This window comes from Cyphomyrmex costatus, unplaced genomic scaffold (genome assembly GCF_001594065.2).
Source record: "Cyphomyrmex costatus isolate MS0001 unplaced genomic scaffold, Ccosl1.0 scaffold193, whole genome shotgun sequence".
Lineage (NCBI taxonomy): Eukaryota > Metazoa > Arthropoda > Insecta > Hymenoptera > Formicidae > Cyphomyrmex > Cyphomyrmex costatus.
The window spans coordinates 406,948-422,917 of NW_017275965.1; the positions used below are offsets into that span (position 1 = coordinate 406,948).

General features: G+C 32.8%; 3 protein-coding genes across 3 annotated transcripts in view; 1 reads left to right on the top strand and 2 right to left on the bottom strand.

The window, feature by feature from the left end:
- LOC108772746 (polycomb group protein Psc) overlaps positions 1-3,747 on the bottom strand; it is a 13,938-nt gene extending 10,191 nt beyond the window's left edge. Inside the window, exon 1 of the mRNA XM_018538350.1 lies at positions 3,698-3,747. The gene's annotated coding sequence lies outside the window, so the exon portion shown is untranslated. The remainder of the gene's footprint in view (positions 1-3,697) is intronic.
- A 2,326-nt stretch (positions 3,748-6,073) lies between these two features.
- LOC108772705 (116 kDa U5 small nuclear ribonucleoprotein component) lies at positions 6,074-10,519 on the bottom strand. The gene is made up of 8 exons (XM_018538299.1): positions 10,442-10,519; positions 9,944-10,209; positions 9,471-9,742; positions 8,703-9,394; positions 8,394-8,623; positions 7,460-8,178; positions 7,028-7,308; positions 6,074-6,597 (listed from the first exon to the last, which is right to left on the bottom strand). The coding sequence occupies exons 2-8, from the start codon at positions 10,187-10,189 to the stop codon at positions 6,092-6,094; spliced, it is 2,946 nt and encodes a 981-aa protein (XP_018393801.1). The 5' UTR covers positions 10,190-10,209; positions 10,442-10,519; the 3' UTR covers positions 6,074-6,091.
- Positions 10,520-12,736: 2,217 nt separating this feature from the next.
- On the top strand, positions 12,737-13,697 carry LOC108772846 (ras-related protein M-Ras). The gene is made up of 3 exons (XM_018538483.1): positions 12,737-12,969; positions 13,204-13,520; positions 13,605-13,697. The coding sequence occupies exons 1-3, from the start codon at positions 12,780-12,782 to the stop codon at positions 13,695-13,697; spliced, it is 600 nt and encodes a 199-aa protein (XP_018393985.1). The 5' UTR covers positions 12,737-12,779.
- Positions 13,698-15,970: the final 2,273 nt, after the last annotated feature.

A 15,970-nucleotide genomic window follows, 5' to 3' on the forward strand; every position in this document is an offset into this window, starting at 1 on the left:
CGCCGTCGCGGTCGTTCCCGGCGGTGGCACGTAGCGGCGGACGTGGCAACGACGGTGCGACGGCGGTAGCGGCGGCGGTGGCCGCGACCGCGGCCGTGTCGAGGAAGTGGCAACGCTGCTCCGTCCGTCGGTGTGCAACGGCGCCTCGGCCCCGGCCCCGGCCCCGGCCCCGGCCACGGCCCCGGCCACGGCACCGAGGCGTCCGATAGAGCTCGTAGCTCGTAGTCGTCGCTCCCAGCGTTGCTTCTCTTTGCCGTACGTGACGTACGCGAGCGGGAGGAGTCGTCGAGTCTTTCGCGACTCCGGGTAGACGAGCGGCGACGCACGGCGGTGATAGCGGCCACGTAACATCACGTCCCCGCTACGTTGGTCGTCATGGCTAATGACGCAACAGTCGTATATGCATGCGCGTCGCGCACCAGCGGTAGCCGTCGTCGTAGCGTCGCGCGTCGTGTCGACTGTCACCGATCAACGCGCGCGGCGGTTACGTTTTTTCCTCCGATCGGCACCGCGTATATACGTCTGTCTCTCGCGCCGCCTGTCAGTGTTGCTGCGCTCCCGACCGCCGCGCCGCGCCGTTCCCTGCGTCGCTATAATACTCGGTTCGCTGTCCTCGTCCGCTAGTCACCCGCGCCGCTGATCGACCGGCACGAGCTGAACCGAAGGGCGCCCGCGCGCCCGCGAGAGAGAGACTCCCCCTCATTTCCCCTCTCGGCTTTCCCACCCCGTGCGTCGGCTACCTCCGTCTCGTTTTCCCCCCTTTCTCCGCACGCGACTTTCGCGCGTACCGACGGCGCCGCGTTGCTCCGTCACTACTCCGACCGTCGACTCGCGTAATACGGACGACAATAACACGGCATGATTGATGATTATCGAGAGAGAGAGAGAGAGAAAGCGGGTTGTAGAGACGGTTGCGTTGATAGCGATAGGATGCGATAGTCGCCGCGACGCGATGCTAGGATATATCCATGCGTTTTAAGAGTGACACCGTACGGAAAGAGAAGGCGCCTCGTATCGACCCCGCCTAAACCCCGCCTCGCTGTGACGGAACCGCACGAACGACGCCGAGCGTCGACGGGCGTCGGCGGACACGCTGTGTGCCTTTCGGCAATTCTCGCTCCGTCTCGCTCTCGTCTCGTCTTGTCCGTCTAGCTACTCTACAGCTTTATCGCGTCTTTCTCTCTCTCTCTCTCTCTCTGTCTCTTCGTTTACCCCCGCAGATGGAGATTGCCGTTCTGTATGTTCCTGTTCTATGCACAGACAGCGCGTTATGTTTTCCGTGGCTTCGCGATCGCCGTTTGATCGGACCATCCGTCTTTTCTTGAGAAAGGGGTTTCTCTGACTCTTGCGATGCATTTCGTCGTATACGAGACGAGATAACTTGATCGTCTAGTCGTGGAATAAACACACGACACGGACATTATTTATTTATATGTTACAACAAATTCATGCACATAAAATATAATCGACACACGTACTCTAATCTATGTAAAATAATTGCCTTGCAAAGTATTTAAATTATAACACGTCTTATCGAATAAAGATGTTAGAATATTTGCGCCTGACGTAAAATAAGGCGACAAAAGAAACTTAAGAATCGTTGTGAACAAGTCCTTAAACATTTTATATACCTATTGACTTTGTATTAAAAAAAATGGAATAAAAACGTACGTTAATGTTTTAAAGTCTGTACTCGATCAATGCTGCTAATAAATTTCACTATATCATTAATTTTGCATCGATAACGCATCGTATGGTGTACATCTAAGAAACGTTTAACGTTGCAATTATTAGTTTTTATTTTATACATTATTAATATGTTACTAATTAAAATTAAAACGGAGTAATATAAGTATTCAATAAAGTATTCACATATCAAGGATTTGTATAAGTAATATAAGTATTCATATCTCTCTCAAAGGTTTATATGATACAGCAGTTATTAAAATGTCGGAAGGAACATTAATGCAGATAATAATAAAGAGCGCAATGTACGAAGCGATCAATTACACGTATAATAACGTGCATTAGCAATGTACGATAATTAGTAGAAACTCGACTGCGTTACATGCAAACAAATGTAGGACATGGATGCCCATGGTCGATTATTATTCGAGTTTAAAATTGTCACTCAATATATCTGCTCCGATACGTACACCTTATCGTATTAACGATATACATATTTGTCAGTAATTATTTAAAAAACTCCCGTTTTTCCTTGTAGTTCTGTAACGCGTTGATTGCAAGGAAAAATGCGAGTGATTATAAATTAAACGAAAATGGTTCATTTATTTATGATATGTATAAAAATATATACAGATGTAGTTTTATATGTAATCTACTAATCTAAATATATAAATATAATATTTATTAAAGGCGGTGTCTGTACAATGATATTTGAAACTTAAGCTTTAAGCCGTAAACCGTAAAAAAATTAACCAATTATAATTGAATGTGAGCAGAATAATCGACTATGATTGGTCAATTTCTTACGGCTCTCAAAGTTTAAGATTGACGCCTTAAAATCATTGTAGACGTCGCTTTATGTAGATATTTTGGATACGATCTTCTTGAAGCTGCAAACGTGTTTTGAAGCATTTAATTGACCAACCACAAAAAGGAATTTTGTATAAATAATTAATCAAAGAATAATTTGAAGTTTTACAGTACTTACAATACCTATATACTGCATGATTGGTTCTTACCTGTGGAGATCCAACCAATCATACTTATTATAATTGCTCAGTTAACCGTTTTGTCGACTTGAACGCTCACAATAATATTATAATATAGCCTTTGACATAATCATTACATTAAGATTTCATTACTTTAATTAACTTCATTTGGATGTAAGTCTTGTTTATGAGCATGTTATATTATTATCGTTTTCTCGTAAATGATAGTTCGAAGAAAAAGTCCGACTCGATTGATCATAGGTGGTTTTTATGTTACATTTTTGTATAAATTGCAATAATTATCTATTAATGAAGATGACAAGTAAATGCTCGCGAATAAATTATTTTGTTGCGAATCTCAGAAGTATATATTATAAAAATGACCAAGTATTTCCATAAATAGTATATTTATCTCGATATTTATAATACGTATACTTTTCTTTAATTTAACAAAACACTTTCGACTGATGTCATAATTACGAGAATATCGATCCTTTTCATTCTACTGTGGCTGATAAATTTCGTATTCTTATACCTACTACGTTTTCATCTGACACTACGATGCTCGTGTTTAGCGTCAACACAGGTCACGTGATAAAAATTGACGAATATAAGACGTCACGTGACCTGTTTTGCCATTAAAAATGAGCGTCGCAGCGTCAGGTGAAAACGCAGCTTTACAGTTTCATCCACTCTACTCCGCTACTGTCATTGTAGACTACGCATTACGATTTCCTTTTACTGTTTACGTCGTACTGCTTTACGTTTTGCACGTGGCTTTAGTTTATCCCAAGCAGAACAACAAGTCATTATAATGTCAAAATGACTCCAAGATGATCATTAAAAGTCATTTTTCAATCATTTCGGATTCACTTTAATATCATTTTGACGTTATCGTAATTCGCTGTTCTATTAGGGACGTTACACTACGTTATACGTTATAGGTTATAGTTTCTACATGAAAGGTATAAAAAAGAAAGAAATGACGAAAATACAAAGAACATAGAAAAAGAATAGCATACCGTATTGCCGAAGTTACTCTCGTGGCCCTCTTTCCTCTCTCCCTCTTTCCTACTATTATCATCAAATAATAAAGGATCCATCGGGAAAAATACGACGTACACGGTCACGTCCTGGTTTCATCGCAAGAAGTTAATTCGCTTCATAGAAGCTGAATCGGCGCGTAGAAACGGCGAAGGGTGCGTCGGATCGCGCGCGGCTATTGCGTGTAGGTGAAGGACGGAGCGTAGAGGTGGGAACGGGGGTGAAGAGGGGATAGAAGGGGACGTCGAAAGCACTCGGCGTGATCGATCGTTCGCTGCGATAGCGTCGCGGCCGAAGTCGCCGAAGATTGCCCCGGCGGGCGCGCGCGCGCGCGCGCGCACGCGTCGCCCGGGCGGGTACCAGTCTGGCCTATGGGCGGATAGGTGGGAGTGGCCGAGGATGTTAAAATGGCGCCTGACTCCGACCAGCGAATCCGCCTCTTCGATAACGCGCAGCTGCGGCAAGCTGTAGCTCCGCCCGCCGCGTGCGCATGCAGGGCGGCGAGGCGACGCGCAACTTTCTCGCGTCCGTCGCGATGTATAGGTATAGGTAGTCTCCTAGGATCTCCAAGGAATAAGGGATAAAGTTCAAGATGCGAAGGAATAAGACAGTTTCAACTTATCAAAAATGGATATACCGAAATACACAGTTTTTGAAGCTTGGGCTTTATAGAGCTGGTTCCCCCTCGCGACGTTTCTCTTTTCTCGAAAACGTTGAGTTCTCCCTCTTGATTGTAGATTTCCAATAGAGGTACCTACATTGGAAGTCATGAACTCGAGGTTCGATATTATATATTTGTTTGCGTTGCTCGTACTTTTTCCACTTAATCTTCGCTTCCTCTCTCTCTCTCTCTCTCTCTCTTGTAACGTATATTATAGGTCTGTTCTTTTGGATTGAACTTATGTAGCGTTTTCAGCTCGATCAGGTTTGCACGAACCTAGGTTAGAAAGTGCTTTGCTATTGGACTTTACACGCTCTACTAATAGGAGAGCATGAAGCGTCCATTAATCCAGCCCAGGTTAGAATAGAACCGGTCTGGTCAAAAACGCCATTGTTTTGCATTAAGTTCATCTTTCTTCCTTTTCTTTCCAAGAGAAGAGAAGAAAGATGAATTGATACAAAAGTTCAGCCACGAAGAACGGACTTTGTATCTCTTTCAAGTGTAAACATTTTTTAGAGATTTGGAGAGAAGCAACGCGAAAATAGACCTGTAAAGTCTCATTTGCCGCAATCGTTCCTCTTTCCAATGCACAATCGCAATATAATGTTACGATTTTTTGGCACAAAATCTGACGTGTGACTTGCGATTTCACATATTGTGCTGGAAAAGCTAAAGATACCGATGAGGTAGTTTTAAAACTATATAGAATAACTACCTTTTTTTCTTAATGGATTTTTTCAACTTATTTTATTCAAGTCAGCGCAATGATTTACAGCAACTTTACTTTATTGTTAATAAATTTACTTGAACAATTGAGTAATTTCATTAGTTATGTTATATGTAATTTCGTTATTTTTTTTTTATGATAATAAGAGAAAAAGATAGACGTCGTTCCTGATTTGTGGCCTAGATTTGAGCGGTTAAGAATACAGGAAGAATGGCAAACGGTTTAGAGTAACACAAGAAATATCGAAGGATTTGAAAGAGTTCTGAATCAACGAGGGAATGAGTATCCGTCGATAAAAATGTTTTATGATTATTAGGTGCATTTGTATAATTTCGTAGAAAATATGAACAATAAATTGATGGATTATAATATAATAAAAAATGATGATTCAAAATACTATTTTTTTGAAATAGTAAAATATTACTAAATAATTGTGATCACTAAATTTAAAAAGATATTTTAGAGTAAAGATCATTTTACAAGTAATTGAGAGATAAATTGCGAAAAATAACTTTATAAAAAATAGATCTTACGAATATTTGCTGGTCTAATATTATCGTAATGCTTTTTTATTTATTTTTAAACAATTGAAATCAAAGCGATGATTACTTTATTACAAGTTAGAATAACGTTTAGTCTTCAAAATTATATGTATCTACAAGACGAGAATCGAACGTTAACCTCTAAAAGAGTTTCTAAGAGTTTATTCTTTGAATAAGTATAATAAATTTTCTAACCTTCTCTTTTTTTACATCCTACACTTTAATAACTTCATTTTTTAGATTCTGACAACAAATTATAAAATGATAATAAAATTAAATTATATTGGTAATTACTTTTTTTTTTGTTAAAGGGATATGTTATTTTGATGTGAAAGTAAATGTAGAATTAATATTTAAAATCATGCGAGACACACACACCTTTCTTTAAGAAACTTTAATTATGTATCTTACACTTGTAGTCACTTTGATATATTTTAGTAAATTAGAGGGCATAATTCAGCAATACATCCTGCCGAGCTAACTCGAGCAACATAGGATCGTCGAAGAATTTATTGATGGATACGTCCTCGGACAATCCTTTACGTCTTCGCGTTTTCAACATAAACTCTCTGGCCAAGTGGGTGGCCGGTTGTGGTTCCAACGGTCTCATGTTGATGCTCTTATCCAGAGGGTCTCCAGGTACAATCTGCCAATGATGAAAAACAGACTGGCAAAACGCTTGACCTTGAGTGTGCGTTCGAAGATCCGTTTCGAAGCCAAAACTGTCGATCGCTGGTATGAAGGCTTTGATTATATACAAAGGACTGCCCGGGACCGGGGCATCTTGCGTTACGTGACCTCGCCGTTTCGCCAGAACAGTATAAACGGCGGACACGCAGTCCGCGGGTGCTTGTACTTCGACAAATAGGTATGGTTCCATTAGTCGCGGAGTCGCCATGAGAAAAGCAGAATATGCGACACGTCGAGCAGTAGGAATGATTTGGCCACCTGAAAGTGCAGAATCAAGTATGACAAATTATGGAAATTATTTTAATTTAGCAAGGTTAACTTTTTTAAATAAAATATACTTGTAATTATATGTAAATCTTAAATATTTGCGAAAAAATTAAATTTGAGATTGTAAATATATAAGAAAAATATTTTATTTTACTTGGAATTCTTCCTTGGATTTTATGAAATATTTTATATCTATCAAAATTTAATATGTTTTTAAACAAAAATTGCATCTGTATTTATATAATTACATCTTTATTCGTACTTTTTTTTAGTGAAATATTTATGAATATTATGTAAACTTTTATCAATTTATTTTGATGTACTCAATATATCTTGGATATTACATGTTGCTTTATAAATTAATATTGTGAGATATATATACATATATATATATATTATATATATATGCTAGTGTCATTACCTCCTCTGTGCAATGGCTCTTGCGCAATGACTGCATCAAGAATTTTGAATTTCACATTTCGAATCGGTTCTTCACATAACGGACCTTCGCGAGTTCCCCATTGGAAACCTTGGATGATAGCATCACGGGCGCTGTTCAACAATGTTTTGTCTACTTCGGAAGGCAATGTGTCATCCACCAAAATGTTAGGTCCCGTAGAATCAGGACCGAATGCCCATATGCTTCGCGCTGCTAATAAATCCCAATCATATTTCGTTTGGAAAAATTCCCCTAGTCTCTTTCTAAAAAAAAAATAGAAATAATAATAAGAATAAATACTTTCTTGTCTTTTTATAAATTTTTACACATAGATACAATATATAATATAATAATGTTAAATATATTTGAGCATATTGATTTCTCTCTCTCTCTCTCTCCTATGAGATTACTTACTTGTTCCATGTAATACGGACATGTTCGGCTTCTATGTCTTCAGCAAGACCCCTTTCCAACGGTTCCGCTATCATCGTCAATTTATTTCGTTTATTTGGTGTTTCGGCAAAGCATTTGAGAGAACTAGTTTCTACGACAGTTTCTGCGAAGGCGACCACTGGATCGGCCACCTTTATATCGATCTCAGAATACATACGACGTAAATCATGCATCGCGCAATCGAGATAAAGTTCGCCGGTTCCTAGCACGACGTGCTCGCCACTTTCCTCAACTCGCGTACCCAACAGCGGATAGCTCTTATTTACTTTTCGCAAACCATCCAACATTTTTGGCAACTCGGATGGATTCACCGGTTCGACGGCAATTTTGATAACGCTTTGTGTATTAAACTTGAGCGGCCGAAAGATGTGCAACTCTTCCGTGTTGTTGAGATCCGTGATGGTGCTAGTCTTTACGATCGGTCGATCGATACCCTCTATAAGAACCCAATTGCCTGCAGGCACGCGACTTAATTCAATTGAGTAACGCGCCTCGCTAATCCACAATCTACCTACTGTCAGAACGCGCGAATCTTCTTCGTCTGTGCGTGAATACGCTTCACCTAAAACGCGAACACGTTGTCCTGCTTCTAATGTACCTGACATTACTCTGCCAAGAACTACAAAGAGGGTGCAGTCTTCAGTTGGATACATCTTTGTACTATGGATCATCAGTCTCCCCTACAAAAAAATTCTCATTAAAATAGTTTGTAGTATCAAAAGAATTTTTCTAAGTCTTAATGTGTGATTTTGTAATTAGTTTCTCCAATTTATTATAAAGCTAATTAGTGGAATATAAAGTTAAAATGTTTTCAACTCTAATAAAATGTCTTCATTACAACTAATGTTATTGACGTTGCTATATTAACTTTAAGAGTTGCAATTAAAATACTAACGTCGGGATCACAATTAATCATATCCTGTGCGAGAGGCGAATCTATTGGACCAGTATAAACGTGTTGTACTTTAGTGGGTGCATGTGCTTGCGGACTAGGTACGTGAGTGACACACATATCCACTAATCCACACATATCTCCTAAGAATCGTGTGCAGACAAGTCTCAGCAACGGTCGTATATTCATCTTCATCTCCTCGGACGTTAATCGTATACCGAGTTCGTCCAAAACTACGAATAAAATATGTATGTAACTATTCTTCGAAAAATAACTATAAGAATTATAGGAAATAAAAAAAGAGAAGCTTACCATCGGGTAACGTTGTGTCTACATCACCGACTACTTGCGCGAATATCTTATACAGAGGTTCCAGGATGAATTCAATAAAACTTCGTTGCGCAGTATTATGAGGTGGTTTCTTAGTGAACTTCCGTGTTTTAGGATTAAAATAAATATCACCCCAGAGCCGTTTGGCAAATTCGTTGGAATTGAGTCCAGGATAATTCCTAGCATAGAGTGCGGCAAACGATTTCAAAGTAAAACATACATTATATTCGGAACTAGCAAAACAAACATTTCCTACAGCGGGCGAAACAAAGCCAGGATTCTCACTGTCCGAAGAGTATAATACTATTAATCCATTGATCTCTTCGATAATATGCCGTAGTTTGTAATAAGCATCCAAGGGTGGTAGTTTCAACTCTAACACCAAACGATCGATCTTGTTTATGCAAACCGTCAAAGCAAGCTTCTCCTGAATTGCATGCTTCAGTAGACGTTCTGTATTCAGCATCACTCCCTCTGCTGCATCAACAATTAATATCGCACCATCGGATAGTCTAATCGCAGCTGTCGCTTCGTCAGAAAAATTTACATGGCCTGATGTATCGAATATGTTTAAAAGATATGACTTAGATTTAACATCTTGTAGCAAGAGAGTGACTGGAGTAGCTTTTGTGGAGACACCTCTTTGTTGTTCGGTAAATAATGTATCCGTGTATCTGATAATATATAAATAAAAATTATATTTTTTTTAAATAATTGGTTTAATAAAAGTTATATGCTGTACAACAATACCTCAGTGGTTTCTCATCGGTTATACTGTGTAAATAAGGATGTGTTTGTTGTACCAAACAATCGACCAAAGTAGTTTTGCCATGATGAAGATGTCCCAGCAAAACCACATTTCTAATAAGATGTGGTGCATCCATCATATCTGCTAAAAATTCAATGCTATATGTGGTTTCAGGCAGCTGCTGTTGTTTTATTTGAAACTTTGCTTTTCTAGTGGGTGCTATTAGTGGTTTATCTAGTGGTTGGGCATCTTCCTCTTGCACAAGCGTTTCAACCTAAAAATATTAATATAAATAGAAAATGAATACAAGTATCTTAGAAAATAATAAAATAATAGGAATATATATTGTTTAATTGATACCATAAAATATATTTATAATTAAGTATATATATATATATACTTAATTATAAATTAGAAAAATTATATCAACATTTAAGTTTTAAATGATAAAAATTAATTAGTAGCTTTGTTATACCTCAGGTCCATACACCTCTAATGCACTAGGATAATATCGTTTATCTTCGTGCAATACAACTGCCATAGAAGATCCTTGTTCCACTTGCTCTCGTGACTCATCCTTGTCTTCTTCCATTTCTTCATCGGACCGTTCTCTATCCTCGGTGTCATCGCCAACATTGCCGTATTCATTTTCATCCTCGCTCTCTGACGCCAAATCAGGGCCGATATAATTTCCAAACTCATCATATAAATCCGCATCCATATTGATATTCGTTTCGGTATCTACAAGGAAGAATATTGTTTGCAATATCTGATTTAAGCATTTGAAACTTATTTTTTCGTTTTAATTTTTATAAAAATTCTATTAAACATCTTTTCGTAAATATGCAAAACGTAACATAACCTAAGTTACAATTATATTTTACGTAAATTCACACTTGATATACCGATATACAAAATTGTTCTCTATATTTTTTTTATATTATTAATATTATTAATATACACGTATACTTACAAAATAATAAACGTTAATACATTCAATTAAACACGATTTATTTCACCCGGCATAAACTGACGTATACACATTCTGAAATCAGTAAAGGTGCCTTTTCATGTAGACAAATATCAAGCATCAATTTTAATCACGTGATCTATTTTGTCTAAAAATAAAATTAAAATAAAATAAAAATATTAAAATTAAAATTAAATAAAAATAAAAATAAAAATAAAAATAAAAATAAAAATAAAAATAAAAATAAAAATAAAAATAAAAATAAAAATAAAAATAAAAATAAAAATAAAAATAAAAATAAAAATAAAAATAAAAATAAAAATAAAAATAAAAATAAAAATAAAAATAAAAATAAAAATAAAAATAAAAATAAAAATAAAAATAAAAATAAAAATAAAAATAAAAATAAAAATAAAAATAAAAATAAAAATAAAAATAAAAATAAAAATAAAAATAAAAATAAAAATAAAAATAAAAATAAAAATAAAAATAAAAATAAAAATAAAAATAAAAATAAAAATAAAAATAAAAATAAAAATAAAAATAAAAATAAAAATAAAAATAAAAATAAAAATAAAAATAAAAATAAAAATAAAAATAAAAATAAAAATAAAAATAAAAATAAAAATAAAAATAAAAATAAAAATAAAAATAAAAATAAAAATAAAAATAAAAATAAAAATAAAAATAAAAATAAAAATAAAAATAAAAATAAAAATAAAAATAAAAATAAAAATAAAAATAAAAATAAAAATAAAAATAAAAATAAAAATAAAAATAAAAATAAAAATAAAAATAAAAATAAAAATAAAAATAAAAATAAAAATAAAAATAAAAATAAAAATAAAAATAAAAATAAAAATAAAAATAAAAATAAAAATAAAAATAAAAATAAAAATAAAAATAAAAATAAAAATAAAAATAAAAATAAAAATAAAAATAAAAATAAAAATAAAAATAAAAATAAAAATAAAAATAAAAATAAAAATAAAAATAAAAATAAAAATAAAAATAAAAATAAAAATAAAAATAAAAATAAAAATAAAAATAAAAATAAAAATAAAAATAAAAATAAAAATAAAAATAAAAATAAAAATAAAAATAAAAATAAAAATAAAAATAAAAATAAAAATAAAAATAAAAATAAAAATAAAAATAAAAATAAAAATAAAAATAAAAATAAAAATAAAAATAAAAATAAAAATAAAAATAAAAATAAAAATAAAAATAAAAATAAAAATAAAAATAAAAATAAAAATAAAAATAAAAATAAAAATAAAAATAAAAATAAAAATAAAAATAAAAATAAAAATAAAAATAAAAATAAAAATAAAAATAAAAATAAAAATAAAAATAAAAATAAAAATAAAAATAAAAATAAAAATAAAAATAAAAATAAAAATAAAAATAAAAATAAAAATAAAAATAAAAATAAAAATAAAAATAAAAATAAAAATAAAAATAAAAATAAAAATAAAAATAAAAATAAAAATAAAAATAAAAATAAAAATAAAAATAAAAATAAAAATAAAAATAAAAATAAAAATAAAAATAAAAATAAAAATAAAAATAAAAATTTATTTTTAATATGCTAAAAAATTTTTAATATCATCATGCGGTTGAGATGTATATTTAAATCTAAGCTGCAATATTTTCAGTAAAAAAAATATTATTTTCTTACAATATTTTGAATCTAAAAGATAGAAATATGTCCAACTGATTGGACAAATGTCGATAAAGTTGCTTCGTCGCAGCCGTGCATCGCGCTTCAGTCGCTTCACCGATTTCACGTCGATGACGCTCGAGCGGTGGCCGTGACGCGCGAGTATAAAAGTGTAAGTACACGTATGTGTACATACATCATTTTGCTATACATATGCACGCGCTGTATATAGACACGCGCGCACGAGTAGTAAAAGTAGCGGATGAACGGATCATGTAAGGTGAGTTTGGTTACAAGAATTTAACGTTGGGTGGAACAATCCTATCTATCATTGTGTGTGAATTGTCATAAAACTTGTATGCGTTTCTTGATGAAGGTATAAACTAGACGTTTGACATACCCGCTACTCCGACGCCACGTTTTACCGCAATTTCTCGTTCCCGATTTTTACTCGTAAATGACAACGCGAATCGACGCATTCCTTGCGACTCCAATGCATTTTTGTCGCTGGATATTCCTGCAAGTTTCCTGAAAGCTTTGATCGTTGCAGGATCTCTCGGATTACTGAGACAATTCGCCATCCTACGAGTGTTTGCACTGCTAAAGGGACACGTTAGAAGAGTTGGCAGGATAGGCAGACGCAGGAGCAGGCGAAGAAGTAGAGGATCCAGAGGCAGAATGACACGTCCACCAAATAATGACAATCTTATGACCTTTAAATTGGTCGTTGTTGGAGATGGAGGTGTTGGCAAAAGCGCACTTACAATACAGTTTTTTCAGAAACTGTTTGTTGCGGACTATGATCCAACTATTGAGGATAGTTATATACAACACACGGAGGTAGACAAACAGTGGTGCATCTTGGATGGTAAATGCTTTTGCATCTCTCTTACAAATATTTTATTATTTTTTAAATTATAGTGTGTTGAATGATTTTTATATTTCTTAAAATTCATTACTTAGTAATAACAAGAGATCAATCGCTAAAAATGAATATACTTAGTAATTAAGATTTGGGTGCGTGTATTAGAAATATAAGGTATACTTTCTACAAATTACTGTTCTCTCATGAATACTTATATGCATTTGTTTTACATTGCAGTATTAGACACAGCTGGTCAGGAAGAATTTAGTGCTATGCGTGAACAATATATGCGAAAAGGTGATGGATTTCTTTTGGTATATTCAGTGACTGATAAACAATCGTATCAAAACATCGTCAATTTTCATACTCAAATTCTACGAGTGAAAGATAGAGATATTTATCCTATGTTACTGGTGGCTAACAAGGTTGATTTGGTACATTTGAGAAAAGTTACAGAAGAACAGGGAAGAGAATTAGCTTATCGTTTGGGCATACCTTATATTGAAACTTCTGCCAAAGATCCACCGTTAAATGTAGACGTGGCATTTCACGAGGTAAAAATAATGAAAAAAAGTAGATAATTATTGATTATTTCTGTTTATGTAAATGAATATACAGATTTGCAATGTTTGTTCCAGGTTGTTCGTATTATCAGAAATCAACCCCCAGCTGAATTGGAGAAAAATCAAAAAAAGCGACGACGTGCTTCAAAAAAGTGCAACATTTTATAAGTTTTGAAGACAAACTGTGCACATGTACAAGAACCAAGGACCATGGTGTTGCGTCGTGCAATGACTGTTTCTGGAAGAGTACGTCCTTGAGTTTAGGAAAACCATCAGAATGAATAATTCTTTCGTTCTCCAGTATAGGTATCTATGACTATTTTCCTTCATTTGCTGTTTATTATATCATAGCATTAACGAGTGCTATGAAATACCTTTTTCTTTGTATTTATATACCATATAGATGTAATATTTATAAAGCGTATTTATCATAGAAGTGTGCCAATGAAAAACAAGAAGGTTCTGATGCCAATATAAAAATTAAATTAGATTCTTTATATCTAATTTAGGATTAATTTATTACGATATTTGTAGCAGAAAATAAGCATTGGAGATATTGACTGCATGATAAATTGAGATCACATCTCTATCCGTATGTGCGTGTACAACTGTACACATCAATTTTCTACCATCGAAAAAAATATATATGAAATTAAGCGTTTTTTATTGCACACAATGCATAATATTACAAGTTTTTTACTTCTTCGCGTATAAGAAAAATCCTTGTCATAAAATGACTACAATCATTTCGTCGATATCGAGCTCATCTTCGAAATAGTTGTTATAGTTTTACATGACTTTATTTTATTACGATATCCATTTTCTTTTCTTTCATAATTAAGATATTCTCTTCACGACAAACCTTTTCTAAATCAAACACATTAAATGTGTATCTTTTCATGACTTGAAGCCTCCCGTTTTTCTATGCTAGGAATATTGATAATTGATTATTATTTACATAATTAATAAAAATAAAACAGTATTGTATTATACATTATTTCATTTTTTACATATTTTAGCATAACAAATTAAATACTATAATAAAGAATTTAATATCGAAATGATCAATAGATAAAGAAATCTTTAAATATGTTACAGAAAAGAGATTAAAATTATAAATTATCTTGTATAGACACATTTTATTAATGAGTGTTGTATATTCATTTATTTATTGTTAATTATTTCATAATATATTGTAAATATCGCTTGGTGTTTTCATTTTTATTTCAACAAAGTTTTTTTTATTGGTAAAGATTAACTATAGAGTTGTTGATATATCTATTACAAATAAATTATTGTGAATCTATATATAAGAAATAAAGTATTTAATGTATAAAGGCAATATTGCCTCTGATAATAATGACTTATTTTCGGATATAAAGATTTGATGTGACAAACATAATATTATGTTAATAAGATTTAATTTGTACAAAATTATAATGAAAGGGTAAAAGCACAAATGTAGCACAAATAATTTCAATTATTGCATCTCAGCACAATTGTTACTTTTAAAAAAATTCTTTATCATTAATTTTATTTTATTAAATGCCTGGAAGAAACATTCAATTACAATGAAATTGTATGGTAAAAATTATTTCCTGTACTATACATATACATAGATATATGTGTGGTGTGTGTGTGTGTGTGTGTGTGTTTATAATTATTGTATTTATTGTATTATATATATATTTGGTATATAGCGCTTTTTATATTACATATATTTTTTGTAATATGGAAAGAAATTAATTTGTATTTAGCAATGTTAAGACTGATGAATTTGATTTGCTAAATTGACAGAGATATTTAATTTAAAAGGTAGTATTGTATTAATTACTTTTTCGTTATGTTACTATTACTATAGAGGAAATATCTTACAATTTTGTTACTATTAATTGTTATTATTGATAGAATACTTTGGATACCAAATAATAAATTATGGTGTCACATATGAATTAAAAAATTCTTGTTATATTTATGTATCAAGAATGTTTAATCATTATTTTTAATTACTTCATTTTTATATTGCTTTATGTCATAACGTATGAATTACGTATGTTTGATGTTGAATTTTATTATTGTATAATTGTCTATTTATGATCGATGAATAATTTATTATCCATTTCATTTATTTTTAATAAATTCATTTTTTAAATTATCAAACATGCGTATATCAGATCTTTTTACTAAAAAAATAATGTCATGGCCTACATTAGTGTTTAAATGTAAAGAAAAATCTATATTGATTTATATATTTAAGAAAGCACCTCTATATATGTGTGCGCCTTTATAAACTAAAGATTGATGTTCTATGTTAAAATGAGTCTAATACCATATAGATTATTTCTCATGCTTGTGAAAAACGTCGATGTTATGGTCTTTCACATTTGTATCGAGTTTTATCATTCGCGTATATAATCTAATCTAATTTTTAACTGCGAAGA

Bases quoted from the DNA above. Each gene is read 5' to 3' on its own strand.
- LOC108772705 (XM_018538299.1), bottom strand. From the start codon at position 10,189: ATGGATGCGGATTTATATGATGAGTTTGGAAATTATATCGGCCCTGAT. The intron at 9,395-9,470 runs GTATTGTTGTAC...ATATATTATCAG, and splicing joins ACCGATGAGAAACCACTGAG to ATACACGGATACATTATTTA. The intron at 8,624-8,702 runs GTAAGCTTCTCT...TTTTATTCGTAG, and splicing joins AGACACAACGTTACCCGATG to TTTTGGACGAACTCGGTATA.
- LOC108772846 (XM_018538483.1), top strand. From the start codon at position 12,780: ATGACACGTCCACCAAATAATGACAATCTTATGACCTTTAAATTGGTC. The intron at 12,970-13,203 runs GTAAATGCTTTT...TTTACATTGCAG, and splicing joins ACAGTGGTGCATCTTGGATG to TATTAGACACAGCTGGTCAG. The intron at 13,521-13,604 runs GTAAAAATAATG...TGTTTGTTCCAG, and splicing joins TAGACGTGGCATTTCACGAG to GTTGTTCGTATTATCAGAAA.